The sequence below is a fragment of the Micropterus dolomieu genome, linkage group LG08 (assembly GCF_021292245.1).
Source record: "Micropterus dolomieu isolate WLL.071019.BEF.003 ecotype Adirondacks linkage group LG08, ASM2129224v1, whole genome shotgun sequence".
NCBI lineage: Eukaryota > Metazoa > Chordata > Actinopteri > Centrarchiformes > Centrarchidae > Micropterus > Micropterus dolomieu.
This window is the reverse complement of record NC_060157.1, coordinates 6,944,008-6,958,269: the sequence shown is the minus strand read 5'-3', so window position 1 is coordinate 6,958,269 and position 14,262 is coordinate 6,944,008. Positions and strand designations below refer to the sequence as shown.

Here is a 14,262-nt window from a genome sequence, read left to right as displayed (position 1 = left end):
GCCACACACGGCCATATCTTGCCATGCTAAGATATCTGCCATAAATGGATCCGTTCTGACTTCTTAAATTTTAATATTTGCCAGTTTCCTTACACTTATGTGATAGTAAATTTAATATATTTGGGTTTTGGACTGTTTGTACATACAAAACAAGCAACTTGAGGTAATTTTTCACTTGATGTGAGTGATTGGTGACAAAAAGTAATCTTTACTTGCAGCCCTAAAAATTACTCAGCACTAATGAAATCCAGGTGCTATTTTCATTGATAAGAAATATTTATTGTTTACCAGTTTATTTGCAATATATTTTATAAAGCTGCGTCACATTCGGTTTTCATAAATCTTATTTTACAATCCACACAGGACCCGAAGACAGATGCTGGTTAGCAGGATCTGAACACACCACAGGTTCTTCAAAAACTTAACAAAATGGAGGAATGTAATGCTGTTGTTTGTCCATGCATGCAACAGATTTGACACGATGAAGAATGAACTATCCATCCTTTGTTAGCCAAGACAAGGAAACAAAGACCAGTCTCCTACTGTAAGAGCAGCTTGTTGTACAGCAATGAAGCAAAAATAAGTACACACCTCTGTGATGTTCAAATATGCAGCTGATCCAAATTATATTGGTCAAATAAATAAATTCATCTGTATCCACCATACAAACAAGAGCATGAATTAAATTGTTTTTAGTCAAGAACAAAACAATAGGCCTTTACCGCAAGAGACCGTTTGACCTGACACACACAGGTGAAACTAATCGTGTTAATATCGTTAATGTTATCAGCGACACCTGTGCTTTCCTGTCAGCAAGTCAAAATGGCTGCTTTGAAATAGGCACATTCTTTCATTCAAGCACAATCTCTTTTTATTACTCCAACAATAAATTATTAATGAAAGTAGGATTACTGAACATTACTGAGGCAGTTTTTAAAAGTTATACTTCTATTTATTTTTACACAATCAATACCCTGTTTATAAGTAGAAGGACGGATACTATCTAATATGGAAACTAGTGGAAATGTACATCAATAATGACAAATCACCTTTTGAATTTAGATAAGTATTTTGTGTGTCACCAATAAACTCTGTTTATAATATCTCTACAAAGGTTGTTCCTTTCAGCATCATTATATTAATTGTTTTCAGCTTGTCTCTCTGACAGAAGCACTGGTGTGTGAAAATGAATATTTACACTGTATACAGACTCGGCAGCTAAAAACAAGAGATCCTGCAGAACAAATAGCTCGCCTAGCTGTGCAGTCTCTCTCACCACTGCGCCAGGAATGGAATATCTAGTCAGGGTTAAAATTCCTCATATACACACATTTCACAATATAACACAAATTTGGAGTTGGTGCTGCACCTCGAATTTACGTGAAAGCCCAACATTTAAAAGTTCATACAGTTCAATGGCACATAGAAGGCAGACCTTGTTAACATTGATAGCTGCCAGACAGACCGGGCAGAAGGGAGGATGTATTCATTTTAGACAGCGGTGAAAGAGGCTGTTGAGGCTAGGCTTTTAAACATAACATTGCACACTAGATCATCCTCTTATTGCCCCCCCCCCCCCCCAAAGGCTTGTCCCTGAAGCAGATTTAGGATGAGAGTGGGAAGGATGTATGTTTCTTCAGAACTCCTCGTGAACATTTCTGGCGTAATCCATGAGCTTGCTGCCCGTGAAGTATTCGCTATACTTGAGAATCTCGTCCAGCTCCAAATTGTGATTCTGGTTTTCATCTGCAACGGCAATCATCTGCTTGGCCTCGTTCAGAGCGTTGTGCTCATTCATCGGGTCCATGTACTCCTGTACGTCACACAAGACGACAATAAAATATTTTAGTACAGTGGATACACAGTACTTCAGAAATACTGAATTGAAAACTTCAGACAAAACAAATATAAAGAATCAAGAGATATATACTGTAAAACTTTGCCGTGCATTTATACTTGTGCATAGGTCTGTACGTCATTCTGCAATTACACCCCCAAACGCTAGTAGGCAGTAGCGCCACAGCGTCCACTGTGTTGACTTTTGCCGGGCGAGCAGGCTAACTTCCGGTTTAACCCTCCGCTAACAGGTATGGGGGTAAAATTGTATACGTGCTGCTGGTGTAGCTGTTTTAAATGTTAACATTCTGATAGTGAAACAAGTCATTTCGCTGGTTTGGCAGATAGTAATAGTTACTTCAAAACACGGGCACTTCCTGTCGGCTCAGAGGCATTGCACGGCTACCCAGCCGACCAATCACAGAATTTACAGTCCGGGTCGCCTCGACGTGTAGTTACATTTTTGAGGAGGTGCACGTCAGGCTACGGCGTAGGTGATGGCGTAAGGTAGGGGGCTACGCCGTCGATTTGTCGCAGAAGTATAAATTGCACTTTATGCGCTTTTATTTTGAAGGCAGCAATGTAACGAAAACGACAACAGAGTACAGAATGTGAGAAGTGTGGCAGAAGTTAGTAGACAGAGAGCAATAGGCTTCACGACAGGATTCACAACTTGGATTGATTTTTATGAAAAGCTTTTCATTGGTGGACCCTTACAGACTAAAGGAATATAAATAAATCAAGGAAGGGACATATTCAGACTTAACGAGCGCTTCAAAGGTAACTGGAGTAGGGACTTTCTCCCCTTTTCATCTCTTGTACCATCCAAGTTACACCGTAAATCGGTAGCAATTAGACTTTGGGGCTTGTTTAATCTCGTTTTGTTAAATTAACAATTCAATTGTGGAGAATCTAACCGATCTAAGGATCTGTAGCATGTTCATACTGACATATTGATCATACGTTTAAACATTAATATTTGTATTAATGATCTAAGCAGCTTAGAAGCAGTTAAAGCTGGTGACCCTGCAGGGTTTGAGAGGTTATACATCCAAATAACTTATATAAAAACCAGACCAAGTGTTTAACTGTCAAAATGTGTTCCCACACCAGGCCAATGAACAGGGTAGGCGGATATTTGGGACTCGGCTATTAATTGAAGGTTTACGGTATGTATATTTTATAAAACAAGGACCAACCAAACAGGACTGTTGATTTTTCATTACTCACCTCCAGTTCCTCCATGGTTACAATTCCGTCACGGTCTGAATCAATGACTTCTTCAAACTCCTTCTTCCTCTCTCGAACCCAGTCGTCATCGATGTCTTGAGCCTGCTGGTTCTCCACGGTGCCCACGGGCAAAGAGATAAACTCCGAAAGTGTCAGTTTCTTATCGCCATCCTGGTCTGCAAACAAAGCACAATGAACATCTGATTTCTACCCTGTTATTTGTTTACATTTTCACAATTGGCCACATCACAGAGCAATGCTTATTCAAATACACATGGGCATTGATGTAAGCTACAACATTTAGCATGTCAATTATAACTTTATACAGTGTTCTGTAAATATCTGTACATTCATGCTGCGATAACCAATATTCTTATATTAACGACGGACCAAATCAGTGTGTGTTTTGGTTTTTCAGCCTTTATTGTTTTGGCTCACTTTCACTGCTCTCATCAGCAGCAGGAGACAGTTGTTTCATCAACATAAAAGCATTTAGCAGCTAAAGAGATATTTCCCTCAGGAGTTACAGGATAGTCAATATTGGACAGAACATGACTCTTAATGTTAATGCCGGATGTACAGCATGTAATATAAACTACATATAGGTTGGTTAAAAGTTTGTTTCTGCTGTCTTTGAGTGGCCAGAACAAAAACAAAAAAAAAAAACGACAGGTTTACAGTCATTCTTCTGAAATTAGGTGAGTAAAATGTACCTAAGTCGCGCACAATCTCCTTGACCATGTATTTGAGCATGCCTCTGCTGTGCTCAGGATGAAGGAAAGACAGGAACTCCTGCTCATTCAGCAGCTGGTCAGCTGGGGGGTTGTCAGCCTGAAACCAGCGGTCCTTCAGGCTTTCTAAAACCTCCTGAGCTGCAATGATGAAGCCAAGAGTACACTCAATTATATTGTTACCTTGACAGAACTACACATCTGCAGCACATACTATATTCTTTTAAAGATTTCAACTTATTGTTGTGTACTTACTTTCCTCGTCCAGTTTCAGATCTTCATTATTCTTTATTTTCTCAGCAATTTCCTTTTCATTGAAACCTTTACTGGCCAGGAATTTGACTCTGTATTCATCCCATGTCACGTGACCTATGCACAAAGCAAGAATTGAGAATCTGGGTTCTGACTAAACAGAAAATAGTAAATTAGTTTAAGACACAGTGTTGAGACATGGCCCACACAGGCCAAACGCCAAACATAAGTGGATGCGGACTTCCTCTTACCGTCACCGTCTGGGTCAACAGCACGGAAACTGTTCTTGTTCTCCACCATGGCTTCCTGAAAGTGCTCATCCGTCTTCTCCATAATCCAGCGCTGCATCTCCTTGGCACTAACGCTCCTATCCTTGTTGATGTCAACTCTGTGTGGGGAGAATTCAAAAAAGAATGAGTTGATAACTGACCATCACCACTGACATTGCTCTGTTGAACTAATGCTAATTATACACTATCAGCTGTAACAACGAATATGATGCATTATCTGTCTGGCTTGTGTCCAATCGGGTGCTTTTGTTTAAACTTGCCAAGCAGTAATAACTTCAACACTGATATTTCTTTACCCATTTAAGGTAAAATTAAGGCAAGAATAGTGAGGAGTTTTCAAGTACTCTACTTCCTGAAAATGAAATGTGTCAAGTCAGGGAAAAAAATTGCCTTGTACAGCAACTGTCTACTATGCACAGTGGCTGAATGTACTACATTTACTCTAATACTATGCTTAAGTACAAATTTCAGATATCTGTAAGATATCTTTATTTTTAATGACACTTATACTCCACCACATTTCAGAGTGCAATATATTACTTTTGATTCCAAGACAATTATTTGAAAACTATAAATACTAGTCAGTTTTAAGTTAAGATTTTACATACGAAACATATAAAGAACTTTTACTACTCAATAAATCTATATAAAAAAAGTTAGCTTAAACGATAAGTCAATTGATCAATTAAGTGAAATTTGCTGTGAATATCTGCTGGAGCTGGTTCACTATTAATTTTACAATCCGTATCAATCTGTATATCAGTTACCAACCGGCTGCAGTAGCTGCAAAATATTCCCTCGGGGCAACTGTGCCCATCAAAATTACTTCTTGTGAAAGGCGAGATGTTGCAGGAAGATGCCAGAGGAAACATGAGTTGGAGAGGAGTTTGTTGTGTTGGAATAACATTAGGAAATAAAGTCTGGCTAGCAGTTCCTCAATGTACACAACAAACTCCTCTCCCTCTTTTCCACCGGCGTTTCCTGCAACAACTCGCCTTACACAAGACTTCGAGAATTGTCCTTGAGCGAAACTGTTAACAGAAGTCACTTGTAGGGATCCTTTCCATGATGTTGTTAAAAACCTCGTGTAACTCGTATAACAGTCTGAGCCTGTCACTGGGTAAAAGAAGCACTTTTTTGTGGATGAAATTCTGATGGGCACAATTGCCCTGAATGAATATATTACAGACAATGTAGGCAATTCACAGCTGCCAGCTGAAGCCACCTACTGCACGGATTCCAAAGGTTTTTGTACCTACTAGTAATTTCAACGCCAAAATGTGAAAATAGGGCCCGTGTTTAAATATACCCATATCTTGCTTTAAGTCATTTCTCATGCAAAAAATTATTTCATGGTTTCAGGTTGCTCAAATGGGACAATTTGTTGCTTTACATTTTCCTAACACTAATTGTGTACTTATTATAAAATAAAATTTATTAAAATTTTCTTAAAATTATTTGTAATGGAGTATTTTTACAGTATCGTATTAGTACTTTTGAAGTAAAGATTCTGAATACTTCTTCACCACCACTGACTATGCAAAGAAATAGTTCATATATATTGCCTCATGTTTGTTCTTAAGTGAAAGTTTTTTTTCAATATCTGAATTCTGTCTTCTACAATGAGGAAAACGGCTTACAGTAAATAATACCAAGGTTTTTAAATACATTTACAATACATTTTCTCATTCTGTGTGTTTTAGCAGTACCACGTTGTTGTGACACCCCAAAAGCACATCTAAACCCTACACAACTTCAGCTCCTCATAACAGCGATATGTCACCTCTCTTTGCTAGTCTAATGTTAAAACATTTAGCATTTATAGTCCTGCAGCTGCACTAGGACTGTTCGAAAATGCTGTAACTCCTGATGGAGATTCAAACAATGAAAAGCATGTCTTACTTGGTGAAAATGTCGATAAGCTTCTTCCTGTTCCTCCTTGGCTCCGAGTCCTCATCAAACTCCTCCATCTCTTTACCCAGGAATACCTCCTGATGGAAGTCCTTATTGAGGTGGCCATCCATCTCCATCTTCACTCCATTCAGGTGGTCTGGGGGAAGAATCTCGTTCTCGTCCTTGCTCGGTGGAGTCTTATCTTTAGAGGCTGACATGTTAGCTGGCCGTGCATCCATGATGTGGAGCAGGACATAGAGAAGCAGAGACACAGCCAGGAGGTTTCTGCGCCACAATTTTCTCCAAACAGCCATGACTTCCTATAGAAGGGTAAATGCAAAAGATTAGTTATGGGAGCTAGCTGAAAAAAGAAACAAGGCATCAACCGAAGTTAGCTAAAGCAAGATAATGTTGATGTTCATCATCAAGCTGCATCAGGCTGCCTCAACTTTAATGCGGCGTTCAAGTCATATCGGATTTTCCATAATGGCAACATGCCCACCGACAAATCCGGTTCCCGTCAACCTCATTAATGGCATAACGTTACTTATGTGAAGGACTCAAGATGAGGGAATATTTGTAGGATAAAAACTTCGTATTAGATTTAACAAAAGCCTTTAACAACAAGGACAAATGGCAGTCAGAAACAAAATGACTCATGTAAATCCACGCGTTAGCTATCAAACACAGTAGAAGCAACTTTCAACTTCGAGCTAACGTTATATCTACTGGAGTTGGTAACTTAACTTACATTGTTAATTTAAAAACCATGAATAAAACACAGTAGTAGTTAAAGACGTGAACTTTTCTATGCTGTTGTAATTAGATGCTGAACGCAAACGTTACACAACTTAACGCTTATCACGATAACTTAGCTGTCAAGCCTTTGTAACCTTATCGTCATTTCTGTTTACATTATCCACTTTAATATGATTTACCAGCTCTAAAACGCGTTCATCCGCGTCCATCTAAACGGGTCTCAACGTAAATAACGGCTAACGTTAGCTCGTGAATTTAGCCTAGTCACGGCATTTGAATCATTTGATAACAACGCAGTTGACTATGCTAGCTGAGTGGCTAACACAAACAGGCTAATGAAACATTATAGACTACAGCTATCTGGTATAAGTAATAGTCTAAATACAAGTAGGACAATGATCGCAGAGAACGACCAACCTGTCAGGCAAGACGACTAAAAAACGACGCAGTGAGGAAGTCCAAACGACTTTGGAAATGTGCGATGTGCTAGCTGGCTAATGTTAGATGGATTTCCTAACAGACCTGCGATGGTTCCAGTCAGGCAAGCTGTCAGATTCCAGTTCCTGTACACGTGGCTTCCCCACAACACCCCCACTTCAAATGTGGGACGGCTCAGTCTGCAACACAAATGAAAGTGCTTGGAAAGTCCTTGCTGATGTTCTCAGTTGGTGTAATTTCACTCAAGTTGTCAACTGAAGTGGTTGCTGGCCAGCTGCTAACATTGCTGTGATAAAACCTGTTTAACTAACCGAAATCACAAGTAGAACTTCTGCTCAGCACTTTCAAGATAAACCCATCATTGACTAAAGTGTATTATTATAATTTCTGCTGTAAAACTTATAAATTATGATTTAAATGAATAGCTACAGTATTCAAAGCCATTAAATGGATTTCAAACAACGATGAGACTTCATATCGGGAGTAAATTGATAATCTTGCAGACTGGTGCACAGAGAACAACCTATTGCTACAGGTAAACAGTTTCAGGTTCCTGGGAATCAGCATCACAGAGAACCTGACATGCTCATCTCACATATCCATGATGGTGAAGAAAGCTCAAAAATCACTGTAACAATAGAAAGCATCCTGACTGAAAACATCAGTGACTGGCATGGGATGTGCACGGCCCAGGACCTGAGGGCTCTGCAGCGGGTGATTAAAACTGTGCAGAAGATCATTAGTAACCATCTCCCGAGCATCAGTGATCGGTGAGGTGAGGTGAGGTGCCCTTGCAGAGCCCAAAGGATACTAAAGGACAGTACCCACCCAGCCACAGCCTGTTCACCCTGCTGCCTTCTGGGAAGAGATCTAAAAGTTTCTGCTGCCTTACCACCAGACTGCAGAGCAGCTTTTTCCCAGACTTTAAAACACAAATTCATCCTCAACAGGAATATAGTTTATTTATGTTTACCATTTTTATAATTGCTTTTATATTACTGTATATTGTCTCCTACATAGCAGAAGGGAGTTACAAACTCAGTTTCACTTTACAACCTGTTGTAATGTGATAAATCTATCTTGTAACTTGAAACAACAAGTGGTGTATAAGAAAGTGCAGCTAGCAATGTAGTTGAAGTAACAGCTAGATTTTTAAGTAATGATAAATAGTTGAACTAGTTAAAGGTTATGGATAAATTATCTTAGTATATTTAGGATTAAGGTTCTATATGTAATGTACCTAACACTAACCTACATTAAAGTAAACCTTACTGACCTTGTTGCAACAAACACTGAAACTGATATGATGACAGATGCCCAGTCCATCACATGGGTTCAAATTGGTATATTGGATATATGTGTAAAATAGCTCCAAGTTATTGATAAAAAGGTGAAATAGCAAAAACATGTGGATAGGATGGGAAAAATGGGATACATGTTTTGAATACTTAAAGTAATAAATGTTTGAAAAATGCTGACTGGGGACAAACTGGGGAAAAGGGTGCACAAAACAAACGTGAGCTGTAAAAGGATATATGCAGTAGTCTATTTTGTGGGGGGAAATACTATTTTTTTTTTCTAGTTTTATTACAACACATGCCAGATGAATTTATCCATTTTATTTTAGAGGCCAAATTACCCAATTTCCTGTTTCCATCTGGCGAACATGACGCTGCTGCTGCTATCTGCTATGCTTTCAGACAGAAGTGCCAGGCAGCAGATACAGCAACTAAAACACCAATGGAGCCATGTAACACCAAAATCTGTGACCTATCAGATTCTGTGACCAAAACCCAAACGACGATGTTTTCCTAACCATAACCAAGTACTTTTAGTACTTAAACCCAACCAAGTACTTTTAGTACCTAAACCCAACCAAGTACTTTTAGTACTTAAACCCAACCAAGTACTTTTAGTACCTAAACCTAACCAAGAACCTTTGGTGCCTAAACCCAACCAAACTGCAGCTGCTTCACATCGTCAACAAAGCCTCTGGTGCTTAACTTCCCATTGGGGTCACAGAATCTGATAGGTCACACATTTTGGTATCACACTGGAAAGGTGGTAGTTGGTTGGTTGTACTGCACCCTGCTGCCTCTGGGTGGCACTGTGATAACATGTAATAATATCAAGTAGGACAGCAAATCAGCCTAAAAATGCTACATGTGAAGTTAAAAACAAAAGCTGGTAGGCACTCATGTAGGCAACTTGTTATTTATCCTAGTAGGAGCATGAGAGGGCTGAATTCCTTTTAGACAAATGAGCTGATTGTAGGAATACCCAGAGTAACAATTTGTTCACATCAGGTACATGTTATTTACTGAAACCTGCAAGTTGCACTACTTGAAATTTAAGTATTGCTTCTCAATAGGACATCCAGAAAAGTGAGACATTTTGCCGAACATCAACACAGAATAAAGCTAATAACTATGCACTGTGGTATATTGCACAGTCAGGATTCTCTGGCAGGTTTTCAAGCAACAGACTACACAAGATTATGCCTTAAGGTCACAAAAAAGTGCATTTCTATTTCTTGGATCTAAACACAGGGCTTTGCTAGAGTAGGCTAATACTGAGCCAAAATGACAGACACTCTCAGACAGATACATGACTTTATGAACATCACACACAGACACACACACACGAAACACAAAACGTATCTGCCAAAGAACCTCTTCAGCTTGAGCATTTCATCTATGAGATAAAACAGAGCTGAATAAGCTAGTAAGGCTGCCAATAGGGGCAAGCGAGAAGAAAACAGTGAGAGAGACAGGGAGTGGGAGTGGGACAGAAAATGAAGCGGGAGGGAGAAAGCGTGATGATAAAACTCCTCTGTGAGCCCTCCTGTAAGCTCAGTCAGAGTAAAGGAACAACCGAGAGCAGAGGGGCAGGGAGTGCAACAGAGCAGGCAAAAAAAGGACCTATACCACACAACTGCTCTCTGACGTGAAACTTGCACGTGGCTTTGGATGTGATGTTTTGTTGGGAGAGTTAGTAGGGAGCACCTGAGTTGTGTCAGACAAGCAGAAGAGCACACTGCTACCTGTGCACAGTTTTACGTTTTGTGATAGCGGTGAGGATCCAGTTTGTATTTTTAAGGAGAAAAGAAGAAGGGCTGGGCAAAGATCAAAACTGGACCTCATCCATCTCCTCTTGGGCTGCATCCCTGCGGGTGCGTTGTGTGCAGACAGACAGACAGACAGGCTGATTTGAACACTGAATTGCTTCATTTGATGAAAGCCCAACTTTTGTGGATCTTGCAGCTTTTCCAGCCACCACACAACTTCTCTGGAGCCTGGATCCACTGCTCAGTGTGAGAAACAGCAGGAGCGAGCAGGGGAAAAAGAGAATATTGCCATCCATCTCTAGCTTCCACAGCCCACCCTCAGCTTTGAACGCCCCTCCTCTCTGCCTCTTCTTTTGCCCCCTGTACTCCCCTCATCCCCTCCTCTACACCTCACCCCCCAACAGAGCAGAAAGCGTGAAAAATCTCACTAATGGGTTTATTTGCTGTCAGATCTGCGCCGATCTGTCATTCCCTTGGACTATTCTGCTTGACACATTTCATAGTTGAGTAAGCCTCCTGGCTTTCTGGCTAGAGTTAACAGTGCCGCTGCAACGTTGTGCTGGCTAAGAGCTCATCAAGAGGAGAGCAACGGCAGCAGCAGTCAGTCTGACAGTCTTTTGGACAGGGAGTCCCTGAAGCTGCATTCCTCTGGTCTCCTTCTCCCTGTTAGGACTTTGTGTCTGTGAGCCTTCTGGGCATCCTCAGCTTCTGTCTAATTACACTGCGGGTCTCCTCCGCAGAAGATTCAGGCTGTTTCTGCAGAGCTTCTGGTGCTGATTGAAAAATAGTGTGAAGATGTGGTGTGGGGCTGGGCCTCTGGCCGTGGTGGCTGCAGTGTTTTGGACGCAGTTTGTCCTTATGGATGGGGTGGATGCCAAGAAGGAGAGAAAGAGGCCAAAGGAGGCCATCCCACAACACACAGAGACCATCAATGCTACTCTCTCCAACAGTGAAGAGGTCGGTGGAAGCATCAAGGTAGTGGCTAAAACTATTTTTAATATTTAAGTTTGTTGGACATTTTATATAGACAATCTATTATGAGCTATTTCCTTATGATGATATTATATAGAGAAAAATAGTAGTGGAGATTAAAATTTTAAGTCAACCTGCAGATATGTAAGATATGTGCGGATTTCTTGTCAGCACAGGCAATGTGCACGGCAAATAAAGTGTGGCAAAAGCAAACGCTAGGAAACGACAGGTGTGCCCTTCTGGGTCAAGCTTCAGACATCGAGACGGATCAAAACGTGCAAAACCCTAAATGGATGACTTCCGGAGGTATGCCAGGAATGTGTACATCTTAAAGGCTGATCAATGCATAAATTAGTGCACGCTGCGGGTGTCTGCCACCAATTTTCCAGCCAATGTGAACAAATCAGGATGTTGTGAAGTTTCATGTATCAGGCAGAAGGAGATATGCTATTTATAAACACTCTGCAGCAGGAAATTAAGCTATAAACAATGAAACATTTAAAGTTTCCATTTGCTAGAGAGAGTTGTTACTATGACAACAAGTTTTTTTTTTTAAATCTGCAACTTAAGACCAACATTGTTTTCATAAGAAACGTACAACTCCAGCAAAATTGCATTACAGTGGTACAATTCCATTTTCAGGGGCAGCGGTTGGCCCTTGACTTGTTATTTATTGGTGTATTGCTGGTGTTGCATATTTGTGCAGGTTTCCAACAGGCTATTTGTTTTGCTTTCAGCCCACCCATTATGTTGGCATTCTCATATAACTCTCACTGCCCTATATACCAGCCTTCAGCTCTTACCAGCAGCCAGTCTCTGGAATCCTAACCGTAACCTTCACCCCCCTCCCCTCCTTGAAACCAAGCAGTGAGGTCTCCTTTGTATCTTTAAGGACACATTGTATGTGGTTGTGGCCTGCTGGTGTTTATTTGACTTGGTTTGCCCTTTAAAAGCAGAGGCTATGAAGGATGACCTTGTGTCAACCCTCGAGCCTGCTGAAGATTACACCCCACTGGGATTTCACTCCTCTGTCTCATCCCACAGGGAGCCGGGTGTCTTCACAAACACGGTTTCCCCTGAGGTCCCTTATAGGCCCACAGCCATGATGTAACTCCTGGGAAAGTTAGGTGCGCAGATATTTAAAGACCTATGGCGATGTTGTTCCCAGCCCATTGATTCTGTCATTCACAGGCCTAGTCTGACTCCGCTGTGTCTGGGACATCCGATAGGGGCGGTGCGGCCCCGAAAACTGGGGCAGCATGCCGTGTAAGCCCCTCACAAAGCCCCATAGAAAGGGTCCTGAAAGAGAACACCTCGGTGAGGATTAGCCCCTTGTGCCTCCCTCTCTTACATTCTTTTCATCTCATCTCCCACAATCAGAGGTTAATGACATAATCACTCTTAAGACGCAGTGTTATGCCAGATAGTGTCTTTGCCAAACATTGTCACCTCTGATGAGAACCTGAGCTTTAAGCTTGACATCTGTGGAAGTGGATGCATTCAAGGTTGCATTTGTTGGTGCCACCTTATCCAGGTTTCTGTTTAAGAAAAAAAAAAGCATGCCACACACCATGAAAAGTAGTTGCTTTTCTTGGGTAGTTTGTAAGTTTATCCTATTACACATCTGTTAGGTCCCAGAGAAAACAACATGTCCATTGGAGCTGTCTTGGCAAGTAATTTGTGTTCTCAAACAAGCCAAACATTTACACTCCACATTTACATGTTTTTCCCTTGTGCCCAGTGGAAACAGTTCTTATGATGGCATTCACTTTCTATCTGACCAATCCCGTGTGTGGGCTGTTGGCAGCATGCAGTTGTACACTGCATTCCTCGGGAGATTTTCCATTTGAAAGTGATCACAATAGTGAGGTGTGGAGTTGTGCTGTGAGTGGAATTTTTTTAATGAGATGAGAACTGAAGTACATTTCAAACAACTGTGATCTCTGTGAACCATTACGCTGTACAATTTTAGAGCAAAATGTCAAAGGTACATGTATGTAAGCCTTATTGCTCTCCACTCTAAAGAAGAGAGGAATCTGTCATTGTTGAGAGCAGTGAGGGATCTATGATGGCCGTAATTGAGGGAGTCAAGTCAAACATCACGCCTGGCGTGTTGAGTAATGGCTGGGTTTAGCCCGAAGCAAGGGTTTTTGTTTCCTCTCTCTCATCCCCAGTGATGATTAATGTAGCAGTGTGTGGGACCTTTTGGATCAGCCTTCGCGTAAAAGAAAAGGCTGAGTCCCACAGGAAACAGCGCCACTGTGAGAGCACACACCTTTCATGCACTACTGTGTTAACTACCTATAGTCTGTGTTTTGTGAACGCTACCATAGAGGGACATAGAGGGACTGTTTAAAATGGATTTTGTTTAATTTATAATAGCTTCAGATTGATGCCAGATTTATAGAAATCCCTTAATCTTGCCTGATTCTTATCATGTGCTGGTCATGTTACCGAAACCTTGATTTACACTTTACAGTACATTGGTCAACTATGGCTTCAAGGAAAAACAACTACAGTGCTGATTAGTCAACATAAGATAGCCATTTTATTTTGTTATTGACAATAGAGAATGGCATTTCAGATTTATCTTGCAAATGAATGATGGTATTTCATGCATTGTATTACATAAGAAAATCACAATCACACTGCATTAGAGAGTGTTGCTATTGGTAAATAATACTGTTAAACTTTCCTCTGTGGCAGTCAGATTAAAGGGGTAGTTCAATAAACAATAATAATTACAATCAAAGGAGTAGTTGGACATTTTGGAAAATACACTTTTAACTTTCTT

At 40.7% G+C, this 14,262-nt stretch overlaps 3 protein-coding genes across 11 annotated transcripts in view; 1 reads left to right on the top strand and 2 right to left on the bottom strand.

Moving 5' to 3' along the window:
- The window catches only part of LOC123975176 (basement membrane-specific heparan sulfate proteoglycan core protein-like), a gene marked incomplete at its 3' end in the record, with an annotated part of 647,231 nt that overhangs the window by 362,724 nt on the left and 270,245 nt on the right, over positions 1-14,262 (bottom strand).
- Positions 258-7,670, bottom strand: sdf4 (stromal cell derived factor 4). Of its 3 annotated transcripts, none has more exons than XM_046056455.1 (7): positions 7,514-7,670; positions 6,242-6,552; positions 4,301-4,437; positions 4,053-4,166; positions 3,780-3,938; positions 3,067-3,242; positions 258-1,813 (listed from the first exon to the last, which is right to left on the bottom strand). In XM_046056455.1, the coding sequence occupies exons 2-7, from the start codon at positions 6,544-6,546 to the stop codon at positions 1,637-1,639; spliced, it is 1,068 nt and encodes a 355-aa protein (XP_045912411.1). In that variant the 5' UTR covers positions 6,547-6,552; positions 7,514-7,670; the 3' UTR covers positions 258-1,636. The 3 variants fall into 3 exon arrangements, with proteins under 3 accessions (XP_045912411.1, XP_045912410.1, XP_045912409.1); XM_046056454.1 differs by having other exon boundaries at positions 7,409-7,667; XM_046056453.1 differs by lacking the exon at positions 7,514-7,670 and adding an exon at positions 7,171-7,294.
- Positions 10,290-14,262, top strand: part of c1qtnf12 (C1q and TNF related 12) — a 19,778-nt gene continuing 15,805 nt past the window's right edge. Inside the window, exon 1 of the mRNA XM_046056458.1 lies at positions 10,290-11,471. Within this exon, the coding sequence (XP_045912414.1) occupies positions 11,292-11,471 (180 nt within the window). The 5' untranslated portion in view covers positions 10,290-11,291. The remainder of the gene's footprint in view (positions 11,472-14,262) is intronic.